Genomic DNA, 16,100 nt, shown 5'->3' on the forward strand with positions numbered 1-16,100 from the left:
TTGTGAAGGAGTTCACGACCCCAAGCTCCCATTCACTCCCGCCAGTATCATCGGATGCGTGGGCGTGTGATCTTGCCAGCTTTTTCACCGACAAGATCAAGGCAATTCAGGCCTCCTTCTTGGAGAGCATGGTGGAGGGTGGCTGCGGCCCCGTGGCAGGACATGGGTCACCGTCCACACCTGTCGCAGTGTTGTCAGATTTTCCTTCCATCTCTAGCGAGGCGTCTCGGGTGTTGCTGGCCAGCCTTAAATCAGGTTCGCCACTCGACCCCTGCCCTGCCAAATTTTTGGCCGGGATGGCGGCGGTGGTGAACCCCCTGGTCAATCCCATCCTCAATCCCTCCCTGAGGGAGGGGAGTGTCCCTCGCACCTGGAAAAGGGCGATGGTAATCCCCCTCCTGAAAAAGCCTGGTCTTGATGCCGAGGTTTTGGCCATTTACAGGCCAATCTCACTTCTCCCGGCTCTGGCCAAGATCACTGAGAAACATGTCCATGGCGTCTTGTCGAGCTTTTTAGAAGACAACAATCTGCTCCATCCATCCCAATCCGGATTCCGTCCTAATTTTAGCACGGAAACGGCGTTGTTGGAGGTCTCGGAGATCATCAGGGAGACCTTGGATGTTGGTGGCAAGGCCATGCTAGTCATGTTGGACCTGTCGGTGGCCTTTGACACCGTCCCCCATGCGGCGCTCCTCGCCAGGCTTTATGACATCGGCCTTAGAGGGACGGTGTTCAAATGGTTCACATCTTTCCTTGAAGGCCACCGCCAGACGATCAGGGTTTCCCAGAGATCTGCCGAGATGCCGCCATTGGGAGTCGGGGTTCCACAGGGTTCTGTGTTGAGCCCATCGTTGTTCAACATCTTCATGACCCCTCTGGCGGCGGCGGTGGAGGCGTATGGGGCCCAGATCGTGTCCTACGCCGACGACACGCAACTCCTCTTCACGTGCGGTAAAGACCAGGCATGGGACGGAGAGAATATTCGGGGCTGTCTGGGAATGGTCTTCGACTGGTTCCAGCAGAACAGTCTGAAAGCCAACTCCAGTAAGTCGGAGGTCTTATTCTTTGGCTGTGCCATCGACCCTGAGTGGCGGCAATGGTGGCCGTCTAACATGTGTCCTCCCGCACAATCATCATTGGTGGCTAAAAACCTTGGTGTTAAGCTGGACAACAAGCTTTCATTGAGAACTCATGTCCTCGGCCTGGCCGGCACCTGTTTCGGCATCTTAAAGATGCTCCGCAAGTTCCTTCCATTGCTGTCTGTGGAGCACAGACGGATTACTGTGCAAGCGCTTATTGTTTCCAGGTTGGATTACGCCAATGCTCTCTTTCTTGGCCTCCCTGACTATCTGGTCCAGCGCCTGCAGGTGGCACAAAACTCGGCTTTGTAATCAAGAAAAAAGGAAGGAGGGATGTAAAGAGGGCTCACCGTTATTGGATGATATTTCTCAGCACCGCTTCTCCCACTGCCACATCTGTTTCTGCAGCCGCTTCTAAGCAGTAGTGCCTAGTGAAGGTGTGCGTAGATGTCCAGGTTGCTGCCATGCAGATGTCCTGGATCAGCACTCCTGCAAATAACACAGTGGATGTGGACACTGCTCTCGTTGAATGAGCACAAACTCGTGTGTTCAGAGGTTTTCCAGCAGCTTGGTGACAGTAGACAATCGCACTGGAAATCCACCTAGCAATCCCAGGTTTTGATATAGGGAAACCTTTTCTGGGTGCGCTCTAAGCAACGAAAAGCTGTGAAGACTTGCGAAAGCTCTTAGTCTCTTGCAAATATAATTTGAGACATCGTTGTACATCCAGCTAATGCAAAACTCTTTACACTGCTGCTACTGGTTGAGGAAAGAAGCGTTTTAAAACTAATGGTTCATTTAAATGAAAGTCAGTTGGTACTTTAGGAATAAACTTTGGGTTAGTTCTAGGAATCATCCTGTGTTCTTTAAATTGCAAAAAAGGGTTGTGAATGTCGAGAGCCTGTAGTTCTCCTACTCGTCTCGCTGATGTTAGAGCGATGAGAAGCGCCACCTTCCATGATAGGAATTTAATATCAGCTCTGTGTATAGGTTCGAAAGGCTGCTTCATCAATTGTGACAGTACTATGTTTAGACGCCAAAGTGGTGGTGGAGGCTTTATTGGAGGAAATACTCTGAACAATCCCTTCATAAATTGTTTGATGATCCTTGTTGACCATAAGGATGGGCCCAAGGCCCGAGACCTTCTGTAGCGGCTTATTGCGGCTAAATGCACCATAATAGAAGTGTGAGCCAATCCTGATTTGGCTAAAAGTAAGATTTATGGGATAATTTCATGAGGTGCCGCAGTTAGAGGATGAATTTTACTTCTCTGACATCAGAGACAAAACCTCTTCCACTTCATCCTGTAGGTTTTGTTGGTACTATCCGCTCTAGCTTTTGACAGGATGTTTTTACATTCTTCTGAGATATTTAGATGCTGACACCCACAGTGCTCAGGAGAAAGGACGCTAAGCGCAAGGATTTCGGGTCCGGATGGAGCACTTGTGCCTGGGACATTGTCAGAAGTGATGGAATTGGTTGGAGATGAACTGGACGGGCCTCCGACAGCAGCAGGAGTTCTGTGAACTAGTGTTGTCTAGGCCACCATGGGGCTATCAGGATCAGCCTGCAAGCTGGCGTGCACCTCAGGTTGCAGGGGGCTGCTGGGATATGCAGTTTTCTGCCTCGTGCTGGCCGTTTCCCTCACGGCGTGCAGGAAAGCACCCAGCCGTTCCCCTCACGGCGCAATGGCAGAGGTGCTGGCCATTCCCCGCACGGCGCCCGATGGCAGCAAGGAAGGTAGGTCTTGTGCGTCCCGCGCTGCGGGGGCGCTTGATCTATTTGTAGCACCTCGATCACAAGCTGGCACGTTAGAGGTGTGCCTCAGGTTGTAAGGATCTGCTGGAATATGCAGTTTTCTGCTTCACGCTGGCCGTTTTCCTCACGGCGTGCAGGAAAGCACCCCCAGCCGTTCCCTTCACGGCGCAATGGCAGAGGTGCTGGCCGTTCTCCTCACGGTGCCCGATGGCAGCAAGGAAGGATATGATAGAATTCTCAGCCTTCTGTTGTTTGTGAAATTGAAATGTGCTTACCTAATACTATCATTATCTATAGAAGTAACAAGCTTTGGGCTCCTCACAAACGTGAACAGTCGTGTGTGCTCCAGAACTGCACTACTTGCACAAAGGTTCGGCACAAGCCGGTGCAAGTTTGTCTCTTCACACAACAAGCATCCCCAGTTGTGAGGGCAAAGCTCCAGCCCTTTGCGGCGTCTGGCCGCCCCTCATGCCTCGCAGACCACCGCCAGCGATGCTCTCCTTGCTCCTGGCAAACATCTCGCCAACGAACAAGACTATTGGCACAATTCTTGAGAAGGTTTAACTTCAGCAGCACTTATCTGGAACTGTGTCTGACCCGCACTCCGTCTTCATTGGCTTGAACATTTGGATTTGAGTTGGTCCACCGCTACAATATATCTCCGCCTGGCGCTTTTTGCTTTTAAGCTCTATTTTACTGTTTATTCTTTGAACATTCATAACTCCCATCCTACTTAATGGATGTTTGTCGTTTTGGTCTTGTTTTAATTATAAAATTAAGCTCTCTATTTCCAATCTGGTGTGAAGTCTTTTGTGATATTTTCACTGTGTTACTGTTTTAAGTGTTGCAAACTTTTTACACATTACCTATTTAGTTAAGCCTGACTGCTCTGTGCCAAGCTACAAGAGGGGGAACACAGATTAAATTAGGGTGTGTTATTTCTTACCTTGACCATAATTGGGGTTCCTGCTTGGACAGGGTGCATACCTCTGCCAACCAAAATCCCAATTTCTATCACATACCTTCCCTGGGGACTGCATGGAGTGTTCCTGCAGTGACTGTTGTGAAACCTGAGTCTCTTGAGGCTCCGGACATATCGATCGAGCGGAGCATGGTGCATTTAAGGGAGTGAGTGTATTCTCTTCTATGATCTCTACATGGTCAGCAGATTTTGATGTTCCATCCGGTTTTGTTTGAGGCTTTGATTGGGGCTGGAGCTGCAGCTGTTCAACTTGAGATACCGGGGGGGGGGGGGGGGGGGGGGGGGGAGTCGGCGTCGATAGGTAGCGCCTTCTGATGTTGTTGCACTCCCTGTGTATCCCGCACATCATTCTCTCCTGCGCGCTTTTTCAGCTCTCTCAACTCCTCCAGATTCAATTGAGGGGTGCTTGTGAGTCTGCCCCGCAAAGCCAGCGGTTTACTGAAGAGGGGGTATTGTTTGGAGCTTACCTGATTACCGTCCCCCTTATTCAGGGTCCCCCCTGCTTTATTCTCTCCATCTCCTTCACATTCATCACCTACAGTGAGCATGCTTAACTCTGCCGACAGTTCAGATAATGTTTCAGCCTCTTCATCGTCCTCCAACTCATCTTCTTCCAGGGATTTTGCAGAAGTGTATTGTCTATTCTGCTCCGCCAGTGTAGGTACTCTATTTTTCAAGTCAATTCTCTGCTGCGCATTTCTTCTTCCTTTCCTGGCCCCCTTAGACACAAGTACGGTGCTGTCGGTGATTGGCCAGTTTTTAGGAACTCCTTTGGTGCCTTGGCCTTGGCCTGTTTATTTCTTACTTTCGCTGCCATTCTGGTGAAGGAAGAACAACTGCCAGTCAGAAACGCAGAAGAAACCTCCCAGCAAGAGCGCTGGCAATAGCACTAGCACTAGCTGATCAGCTGGTCAGTATATACAGGCAACAGGCAGTAGGCAACAGGTACGTCAGACTAATTTTAAACAGAACAGACCCGTGTTTCAGTGCTTCAGTCCCTTTATATAATGCAATTAGGAACCCCTTTTCTTTTTAAAAGCACCTTCCTATATGTTCTTAGCGTTCTTCCCCAAAAAGAAAGTCTCAAAAAGTCTCAAAAGTCTTCTGACACCCCCCAATAGATTTTCTCCCTCCTGGTAACAGCAGGCGCTCAACGCTTATGCTCGTGATATTATCTGTGTCCACTGAGACACGTCTGGAGAGCCTGCAAAAAGCCTTTCTCTGAAATAGAGGACGGAGGGAAACAAGGAGTGTAGGATTGGCGTGGCAGGGCAGCGGTAGTGAGGACAAGGCTCAGCACAGGTGGTACTCACAGTGAAGCAGCAGTGAGCGGGCTCAGTCCTGGTGTCTGCGCGGTACGGGTGCCACTCAAGACGCAGCAGAAGTGGGCTTACTGCGGGTGTCACCCCACTCCACTCTGCAGCAATGAAACAAACCCCTGTGGCCGTCCAAGAATCGGCCGCGGGACAGAGAATATCAGGATATCGTTAGCGGTTAGCAGCAGCAGCAGACAGCAGCAAATCTCCGGATCATCGAGAGCCAAAACAGCCGAAACAGAGCTCCGTTCGAGTCACTGCCCGTGATCAGCTAAAACAGTGGTCGGCAAGCAGCGTTGTGTGTCGGGCGTCAATTAGCAGGCAGGGCGGGACTTGGCGAAACAGGAAGCCCACTGGCAACGTGCGTGGGATCACGTTAGCCACATCCCACTATCACCAGAGGGCCACAGATATTGTGTCATTTTTGCTCCAATCCTCTGTATATGTTCTTGTTACAGTAACTGAGCCAGTTGTGCAGAGCTTCCTGCGAAGTCTGTTCTCACTCACATTTCAGCTTTATCAGTCCATGCTCCAATGACCCACTTTTTTGCAACGTGGTCACTTACTTACACAGTTGTTTTAGTCTCAGAACACCAACCCGGAAAAGAGCGCAATGGAGCTTGGTCTAAACAGATACAGCTTAGTTATTTCTCAGTACATCAGTAGTGCAGTGTGTCAGTGGCCCCTCAACATGCTCTCATCAAGCTTCTGTAGGCCTTAAATTGAGCTCCTCCAAGCACCTTGCTCAAATTACCTAAGGCTCCACTGAGCATGCAGAATTCTCTACAAAATATGTATAACAGTAGTACAATCAGTTGTAATCTGATATATATTTTGCAAAAAATGTGTGCTGCTAATACTGTATATGTTGTTGATACACATTGACTAGATGTAACTATTGGCATTTTTTGTATTCTCTTATTTGGGTTATTGTTTGTATTATTATCATGTCATTCCATGAAAAGGAGATAGGTGGCAACTTTACTTTGTCTTTCTTGCTCCGAACTGATGAAGCGTGTTCACATTCTCAGTTCATAGGACGCTGTAATGTTCTGTATTGCGGCGTATGATGTTTGACATTTAAAGGGGCTTACATTGAAGACCAGCTACTGGGCCCTTTGTTCCCCATATTGTGAGCTCGACATGTATCATTAAACTGAAGTACAGATCCACAAGATTGTTTGAGTTTTTGGCCACTACACACAGTAGTAAAATTGTGATGGAGTAGATAAACTGTATTATAAAAATTACAAAGTTCATTCTGCTGTGGGAGACCGGAACGCTAGGAAGAGCTATTAACCTGAATGTTATCAAAGCTGTTTTGGTGGAATGTTTCCAAAGTGGCACTTCTACACTCTTCTGAAGTGCTCTAAACATGGCGAAATATCGTGTAGGAGTTGCATTGTAGCAACATTTGTGGACGTGTATTACAGCACACAAAAAACAGAATAACCCTACTATATTAGGATTTCGGAATGTGGTATGAAGGCAAAACTTGTACGCAAATTTTAGATATAATACTGCCTGCAAAATAAATAACTACAGTTCCTAAAACACTGCTGGAGCCATCAGAGAGTGGAAAGGATATTACAACCTAGAAATGCATCTTACAGTTATTATGGTTGTTCTGATGGAGAGCACACTATGTGTACGAAATAGTAAAAAGTACACTTGTACAGTAAAAAGAAATTTGATTGAAGAAAATTGTTGTAGAAATTAGCAGATAACTCTTTCTTCTATAAAAATGAATGCAGTGGAGCGCGGCCTTCATTAGTTCCTGCTCACTTCGACCTTTGGTGTTAAAAAATGAGGTCACATGTCTTTGGCCTGCTTCTGGAGCCCAGCCTCGGGGATGTTTACTCATGTGAACATCCCCGAGGCCGATGCTGTTTCGAGCAGACACGCTGACGTCTGTTTTAGAAGTGGAAGCAACCAAGATATGCGTCAGCGCTGGCACAGTGTTGTTAAAACAGGATGGAACACAGGAGGATGAAAAGCTGAACTGGCCCGTCTAGGAAACAGTCCTGCGTATGACCGGAGGGTAGAAAACGGTAAAGGAAACAGGAACATAGATTTTTGATGCCCATGGCCCGTAAATTCGTCTGGTTGTTGCCAGAGTGAGAGACCCTCCAATGCCATCACCGGATTCCACTGATGGCACTGCCTGAGGCCCAACAACTCGAGGTGTAGTTACGCAGTGCCTGCTGAGTGATGAAGACATTGTACTTAAAATCAGCGCTTTCTCATTTATTTCATAATCTTTGTTTGACCCCCCCCCATCCTCATAACAATAGTGCATTTTGACGTAGCGATTGCTGCTTCCGAGTGTTTTCACTACCACTGACCCAACCCAGGGCCGCTCGCTCTATTGGCCGCCAAAGGCTGCCTCGCCCATGTAGATGAATCTGTGACTTGTAGCTAGCATAGACTTCTACAGCAGGGGCACTAACCCACTGGGTCATCCCTGTATTTTTACGCAACTTTCCAGTGCTGTGGAGAAAACACACAGTGAGAAATATCCATGACAACTAACTGCCCGAAGTGCGATCCCGTGATCTGATTTTTTTCTCTACACTGAACGAGCCCTGTAGAATGCCTGTTCTATATGCAATGTACACACTTGTGTGTACGGGGGAGGGGCCTGGTTGTCTCGACGACCAGAGAGAAGGGGCTGCAGGAGGACAGTCTGCCTCCTACCTCGATTGTCATCACTCGAGGCTCATTTGGTCAGAGGAGGGCGGCTCCCTGTGTTGTGTTAATGAGAACATCTGCCCCTGATTAGTACGTCCATATACACTCTATTAAGGGCCCCGCCATTAGCCAGCTGTGGACTGGACTGTGCCATGTGAAACAAGAGGGTGGGGGGCGCTGTAAGCTCACTGTGACTAGCAGGTACATGGTACACCCTGTGACATGTAGCCTATTTAAATTGGTAATGAGGCATTTCGGTATTAGCCACTTATGTCCCTCGATGGTACTTGTAATTCTGCTTAGCTAAGCATAAATTGAAGCAGCAGTGAAAGCGATTGAGAAAGCGATCGCTATTGTAAAAAAAAAAAAAACACACCAGCAAGTGGTGCGTGCGCGCCACAGCAAAACATGTGGTTTCAATTATCGCGCCCGTGTCTGGGCACGATAATTGAAACCACATGGCCTTTGGTGCACGTAATAGACACCAATAGGCCATGGGCGGAGCAATGTGCCCGCCTTTGGCCGATTGCGTGCTCTCTTGCTAAAAAACACACATGCAGAGGCCAATAGCGGGACACAAAAGAAAAAGCACACGCACAAGAGTGTGCGATTCCTAGGTCAGTGCTGAAACCCCGTTTTTCAGCTACTAAATGTCTTCCGTTGCGCTAGCAACACTGCGCACTGCAATGCTAGGTGCGAGACCTAAAAATGTGATGTACACATGTTGCGTTTTGGGCAGTTTCCTGTCACAAGCGCTATGCCTACCCACACAAATGAGATACCATTTTTATCAAGAGACTTGGGGAAATACTGGGTGTGTGGAATTTTGGTGCTCCCTGCAGATTCCAGAACGTTCCACAGAAATTTGAGGAAAATGTGTTTTTCTTTACAAAGTTTGCGATTTGCAAGGGATTCTGGGTAAGAGAACCTGGTGAGAGCCATACAAGTCACCCCATCCTGGATTTCCCAGACTGTCTAGCTTTCAAGAATGTACAGATTTGCTAGGTTTCTCCATGTGCCCGCTGAGCTAGGGTCCAAAATCCACAGCTAGGCACACTAAGAAAAAAAGGGTCAGTTTTCAATAGAAAAGTTTGATATGCCCATGTTGCGTCTAGGGCCGTTTCCTGTCGCAGACACTAGGCATACCCACACAAGTGAGGTACCATTTTTAACAGGAGGCTTAGGGAAACACAGAATTGTAGAACATGTGTTTTTATCTATTAACTTTCTATGCATTTCTGCCTTCTAAATGTAAGACAATGAGTAAAAAAGATGTCATTTTGAAAAATGTCTTATAATTCAGATGCTTGTATGGGTACCCACAATTTCGGAAATGTGCAAATAACTACTGCTTCTAAACTCTATATTTTGTTCACATTTTGGAAACACATAGATGTCCTTGATATCTATGTTTCACCAAATGAATTGCTATAAACCTGGTACACAATGAAATCCCATTACAAGGCGCAGCTCAGTTATTGGCTTTGGGTACCTCAAGTTCTTAGTGAACCTACAAGTCCCATATATTACCACAACAAGAAGGATCCAGCGGACATAATGGTATATTGCTTCTAAAGATCTGGCCTAGTTAGAGGAAGTTACAGGTGAAAAACCTGGCACAAATGGCTGTTTTTTTTTCAACTCAATTTCAATATTGTTTTAATTCAACTATTAGTTTCTATAGGAAAACCTTGCAGGATCTACACAAATGACCCCTTACTAAATTCAGAATTTTGTCTACTATTATGAAATGTATATTTTTCAGGCTCCATTATTGCTTTAATACCCATTTCTTCAACTAACTGGAAATGTCTGACATCACAAAAAAAAGTAAAAATAGGCTCTGTCCCAGTAAAATGCCAAACCGGTATAGAAAATGTTGGTTTTCTGACAACAGTTTGCCTGTTCCTAAAAGCTGGGAAGATTGTGATTGCAGCACCATAAGAATTTTGTCTACTATTATGAAATGTATATTTTTCAGGCTCCATTATTGCTTTAATACCCATTTCTTCAACTAACTGGAAATGTCTGAAATCACAAAAAATAGTAAAAATAGGCTCTGTCCCAGTAAAATGCCAAACCGGTATAGAAAATGTTGGTTTTCTGACAAAAGTTTGCCTGTTCCTAAAAGCTGGGAAGATTGTGATTGCAGCACCACAAACCCTTTGTTGATACCCTTTGCACTGAAGAAAGCACTTTTTCCCCAAAAACCAAAATGTTGCTGCATTTTGGCTAATATCTGGGACCCCTCCAGGGGAATCCACAAACCCTCGGTATCTTTGAAATCCTCAGGATGTTGGAAGAAAATGACACACATTTGGCATAGTTATCTTATGTGAACAAAAGGTGACAGGGGGCTACGTTTGAACTACCCCTAATAGCTAAAAAAAAGGCTTAGGGGGCGAGGGGTAGGCTTAGTAGCGAAAGGGTTAAGATTAAGGCCATCCAAGAGCAGGCTGCCTGTACCTTTCACTGAGAGAGTCACCATATGGGAATGTGGTGACCGGGAAGCTCCTTTTTATACCTACCTACACAGACAGTACCAGTAAGCTGCTACGTTATAAAGTAGACTGAATGTATCTTTTCTTCTAAATGAATGCCCAGTTTTTTAATGTAATGCCTTTCAGTTCAGAGGCTTAGGATGTAGTTAAGAAAACAGAATATATGAATTTGAGAAGTAAATAAATACATAACTAGATTGGTGTAATGTTGCAACAGGGTTGGCCAAGAAAGTTTTGAAGCAGCTTTATAAGTGGCCACTGCTTCTCCCAACTTACCATTTAAGGCATTTGTTGCAGGAAATCACCTTCTCCCCCACAGCATAGTAATTCTTATATTGGTCATAACAGCCACACTTCGCTACACACTGCTTGGTAGTTTCCTCTAGGTAGCTTTTATCATCTGGACATTTGGGGTAGCAGCCTGAAACAAAAAATGTGGGTGATAGTTAACACTTCTTAGAAAATTGATCTTGAACTGTATACATGACAGCTGCCAGAGAGATCTAATTTCCTGACTCATCCACTATTAAAGAGAGCAAGGGTTCAATTCTGCAGTGGGCATGGAAGATTATTGTGGGAGAATCTTTTGGAGTAGAAGTATCACACGTCTACAAGAGTAGTTACAGACCTGCCCACTGGGTACTGCAGACAGGGCAAAAGAGCATAGTAATGTCCTTTTCCCAGCTGGTATAGGTGCAGAGAATGATCAGCGGGCACTCCAGGCAAGGTGACTGGACATAAGGCATGACCTCACTCAGTGGAGGGTATGGTCATTTTAATGGTCCCCACTCAAATAGGCTCCATCAAAGTTCTGACAGTGGCGGAAACAGCCCTCATCAAACCAATCCATCTGAAAAAAACACTCCACACTTTATGACCAGAAAAGGCCTCTGATGCCATCACACAGGAAGGATCACTTATGTACCTTTTTCTGATCTGTGACTCAACTTGGTGTGCTAACGGTCACTGCCTATCTACAGCCACAACCGCACATAGATTAGTCTTCAAATCGCACCTTGCCACAACTATCCATCAAGGTCAACTGTGCACAGTACAAGACGAGACACATATATCAGTATACTTGGAGTGAGCCATCTTGCCGACAGGCATGATTAATTTCAAAGCAGCCTCCTTCTACAGCACCATGGCCACAGATGAAAACTACTAGGGCAGATAACTGTTAGCTGCTCAATGAAACAAGGATATTAGGTCATGCTTCTTCTCCCTCACATAATACAGGTTTCCTAAGTTAGGGCACCCTAGAAAATTGGTACAAAATGAGACTTTTCCTATGTCCTAGGAAACAAGGAGCAATTTTAATCCCTGTGGAACACTACAATTATGAGATTCCATTTATTATATGTGCTACATGACTACCTGCTGATATCTATCTCCAGATGGATAAAAATCACTGTATAGCAACACGTTTCTGCTGATGCTGTATCATACTTTGTTTAAATATTTTTTTCGAAAGCAATGAAATTGGTTGTTTAACTGGAGTTGTATGGCCATCAACTCTGACCAGTACAAAGTCATGGTTTCATTTACTATACAGTATCATGTTTCTCAGTTAGGCCTAGTAGGGAATGTTGCCATTTTTACATGAGCATGTATCTTTCCTAAAATTGCCTTCATTTTTCACATTGACATTTGACACACATTTGCATTAGTGACACTTTGGTTTAGTTTCCTAGAAATACCAACCTTGCTTACACTAATCAACTTTGCAAGCACACTATCATATTGTCTTGGCATTATGTACAAGCAGGCCCGGACTGGCCGTTGCGGGCACCGGGCAATCCCCCGGTGGGCCGCACGGGTGGAGGCCGTTTTTGTTACAGGGCCGTTTTTGCAGAATAGCTGCAAAAACGGCCCTGTAACAAAATCGACCGAAAACCGGCCCTGGCAGAGAGCACGCCCCCCCCTCCTCCCGGGAGGTGGGGAGGGGGGCCAGCCGAGAACTTTGCCAGGGCCGGTTTTGGTTCCCAGTCCGGCCCTGTGTACAAGGCCTACACGTACGTTGTGCAAATGCAAATATTTACATCCATATGCTAACACAGCTATCTGTAGCATACAAATAATGGCAGCCTGATCATAATCTTGGCCCAAGGCAAGGATGCCTTTTCTATAAATAAATATCTTTTGCCTGGTATACTCCGAGAAGGTACTTCTGCTGACTTTGAGAGGTCTCTACATATTGAAGCTCCAGCAGCTGACTAACATCTCCGTGAGGGGTGTCCAGCTTGTGATCAAGATGGGGTCCTGCATACGTAACCTCTAGGTAATGGGGTTGAATCATCCAGTAAGGTGATACTTGGCAAAACATACATACATCGGTTATGGTCTGCATAGTAGGAGTACGCTGGAATGTTATATTATTTCATATGGTTACATATATACATTGTTTCAGCACAATGGTGTAATATTTTGTTCTGTTCACTGTCTTGACACTAATTACAACTTTCATCTAATTCTGTCTATTGATCATTGCCACACATATACTCTATACAAGAATCACTTTGTTTTAACAAATATGGAAAACGTCCCTCTATATATTCTTTGTATATATCCTCAAGCAAAAGAGAGCATGAGTGAAAAGTTCTAGGTCTGTCACCATGGTTCCTGAGGGAACCGGGTTGTTATGCTCAGTGGTTGCCAGAAATGTTCTCTCCCTGTCTAGGTTAGAGGGGCTTATGGAAGCGCTGTCAGCTAGCTGGTTGAAGGAACAACATATCCTGTGGGAGTGCGTAGAATCAGTCGGGCTCTATACCAAAGTTTATGTTGCCCACAAACTTGCAGTTCCTACTGATGAGTGGAAAGTACACAACAACAAGGAAACATATTATCGGTCACAAATCCTGAATTCAACTCAAAGGTACACAATCCATGAAGATAGGATTCATGAGACAAGGTAACTGTGGTTTTCTTTATCAATTTACAAAAAAGAAGAAACTGGATATGCAATGATGCTAAGTCAGATATTCAAACTTCAGATAAAAAAAATTCAACTTAATAACCAGGAACAAATCCTTCACAGAGTAAGAGAGTTGGCCAATATATTAATTATGAGCATCAGTTCAAACCTCTGGTATGTGTTTGAGAAACAGAGTGGGTGGCCTTTGTCTCAGGGAAAAGGTTAGTTCCTTGCAACAGAGCATTGTCTATTTGATATTGAGTGTGCAAGGACCTGGCACATCTTTTTGTAGTTGTTCAGGCCTCTCAAGTTCCATTTCATTAGTCTGACAACTGTACTCTTCAGTGTTCTATAACTGGAACCTTGTTACTGTATGCATGGTTGGGCAGGGTCCGCATTGCTGTGTGACATTGGTTGGATCTAGTTTTCTATGCGATCGCAACTATTTAGATCCAGCAACATTGCAGGAATAATGGAATTCCGAAACAATAAAACTTCCCTTCCCAACCTCCACTCATATTGGTCCTATTCATCAATTGTACCCCACCCCTACTAACAAGTGGTAAATAAACTATGGCCTTAACTTTAAATAGACCCACATAGTGTGATCCAAGGTCGCTGCCAGCTTGGTTGGCACATCTGGCCATGGGAGATAGGGTTAAAACGCTCTGCAATTAGTGGACCAATGTTAAAATATTTGCGGTACCATAATATTGAATACAAAAAGAAAGCCATTACCTCCATTAAATATACATAAAATTACTAAAATACCAAAAACAACATCAACTAAAATAATATTGCTCAAATACATGTAAAAAATATAAACAAATCAATTTGGTAGTGATAATTCCATTAACACAAAAATTAGCCACATGTAAATTAAAAGATTTTAAAATATTAAAATAACCAGATAAACATAAAATATTAAATAATATATGTAAACCCATACTTACTAAATTGACAACTTAGCTAAATATGGAATACATTTAACTAATTAAATCCGTAAAAAACACATAAAATTTAAAACTAGCATGTATACACAAAATACTAACTACAAATATATAAATGTATATACTGTTACAATAGATAACCTTAGTACACACATATATCTTACAGTTAAACATAAACCTAATTTGGCGTTCACATAATGAGGAACAAACTGCCAAAATAATTCATACTAAACACAAATTAACCAATAAAATTAAACATAAAACAAAGTAATAGATATAAATCAAACTAGTTAAATAAACACTATAAAAAAGGAGTTGAAAATTCACCTAAACCTAGCAGAAAAAAAGATACACAGAGAAGAAACTGACACTCTTGAAGACTCTACATTGAAATAGCTGGAGCTACCCTGCAGATAATGAACATCTAGATCAAAAAGTAAGTAAAATAAACACATGAACTAAAAATTAAGCCAAATCATTTGGCTAACGCTTAACTTAAAATAAATCAATAAATTAAATCTTGATTATATCTACAAACTTTAGGTACCATTGCAAGATTACAAAACAAGAACACTGTCTTGGCCTCCAAAAACACAACTTCCAAAACAACAAAGTTGACAAACAGACTGAAAATGTAAGTAAGTGCAATTAAATGTTCAGTAACTCAAAACCCCTGTCTTGAAATCAATTAACAATCAAATATCCCTAAAGCTAACTGTTGTTTTAAATGTATAACTGAAGAAAACTTTCTATAGTTAATAGACAGAAAAACACCACCTGACCAACATCTCAACTAAAAACAGCAAAGATAAAAAGCAGCAAGTTAAAAGGATGGCATACGTACGTATAAAATGCAAACTGTGAAAATGTGTTTAAAGCTGGGAACTACATTGCTAATATTTTTAATGTAAAGTAATAAAAATTCCGCCTAGGTGGAATTTCAATTATGCCGGAGTAATTGGAGTAAATTCTGTAATTCTGCGTTACTCTTTGATGCTGAAGAGTAATTTGGGGGGAAAAGCCAACCACAAAAGCACATTTAGGGTGAGCGTCTGCTAGCGCTGCTGCTTATGGCCTGTTGCATTCAGCATTATTTTCTTAGCACAAAATGCATCCTCACATCCATTTTGAACACAAGGGCATAATTTGTACTAAGAAACCAGCGCTAAATGCCAGGAGTAAGTTGGGGTAAAATCCTACCTCAAGTGCACATTAAGTGAGTGTGAGCGACTGTCGCGATAGCTATTCATGTTCTCTTGAATTTAGTGGAATTTCTTGGAATAAAATGCATCCTCGCATCCAATTTGGAAATAAAAGGGAGTTTTGAGCTGAGAAAATGACGCTTAATCCAGAATTACTCTTCTCATGTAATTCATTTATGGGTAATTCCACGTGATTACTGTACATGGAATTATACAAGTTATTAACACACATGAAATATACATACAGCCAGGGGAGCACATATAACCGAGAGAAGAAGTAAGTTATGTTTTGCAAGATCTGAGAGAAGCTAGCACTAGCTACCAGCAACCTCCAGCAAGAATCTTTTTAAAAGTAACTTCCTGAAAATTTCTGAACACACCACAGGCCAGATACCAGGATTTCACATTTTAAAAAGATCAGTACTAAAAAATCCACAAGAGAAACCCCTGCTGCCCATTCCTGAGCATCTAACCACTACACATACAAACAACCCTCTATCCTGTACAACAAAAAAAGTTATGAAAGGAGAATAAAAAAATATGCAACAGAAAATATTCTCCTCATACTCACCCACCGATGATGGAATGCACTTTTAAATTGTGCCCTCAACCATTCACACAGATATATCCCATAAATGGTGAATATCATAACAGTAAAGTACCACAATTTATGCTCTGCTTTCCAACAAGAAAATATCTACCTACTA

General features: G+C 43.7%; 1 protein-coding gene across 1 annotated transcript in view; it reads right to left on the minus strand.

The window, feature by feature from the left end:
- The window catches only part of LOC147733250 (mucin-2-like), a 596,915-nt gene that overhangs the window by 270,486 nt on the left and 310,329 nt on the right, over positions 1-16,100 (minus strand). The window contains exon 25 of the mRNA XM_086958940.1: positions 10,604-10,748. Coding sequence (XP_086815066.1) covers positions 10,604-10,748 — 145 coding nt within the window. The remainder of the gene's footprint in view (positions 1-10,603; positions 10,749-16,100) is intronic.

The sequence above is a fragment of the Lissotriton vulgaris genome, chromosome 2_1, assembly GCF_964263255.1.
Source record: "Lissotriton vulgaris chromosome 2_1, aLisVul1.2, whole genome shotgun sequence".
Lineage (NCBI taxonomy): Eukaryota > Metazoa > Chordata > Amphibia > Caudata > Salamandridae > Lissotriton > Lissotriton vulgaris.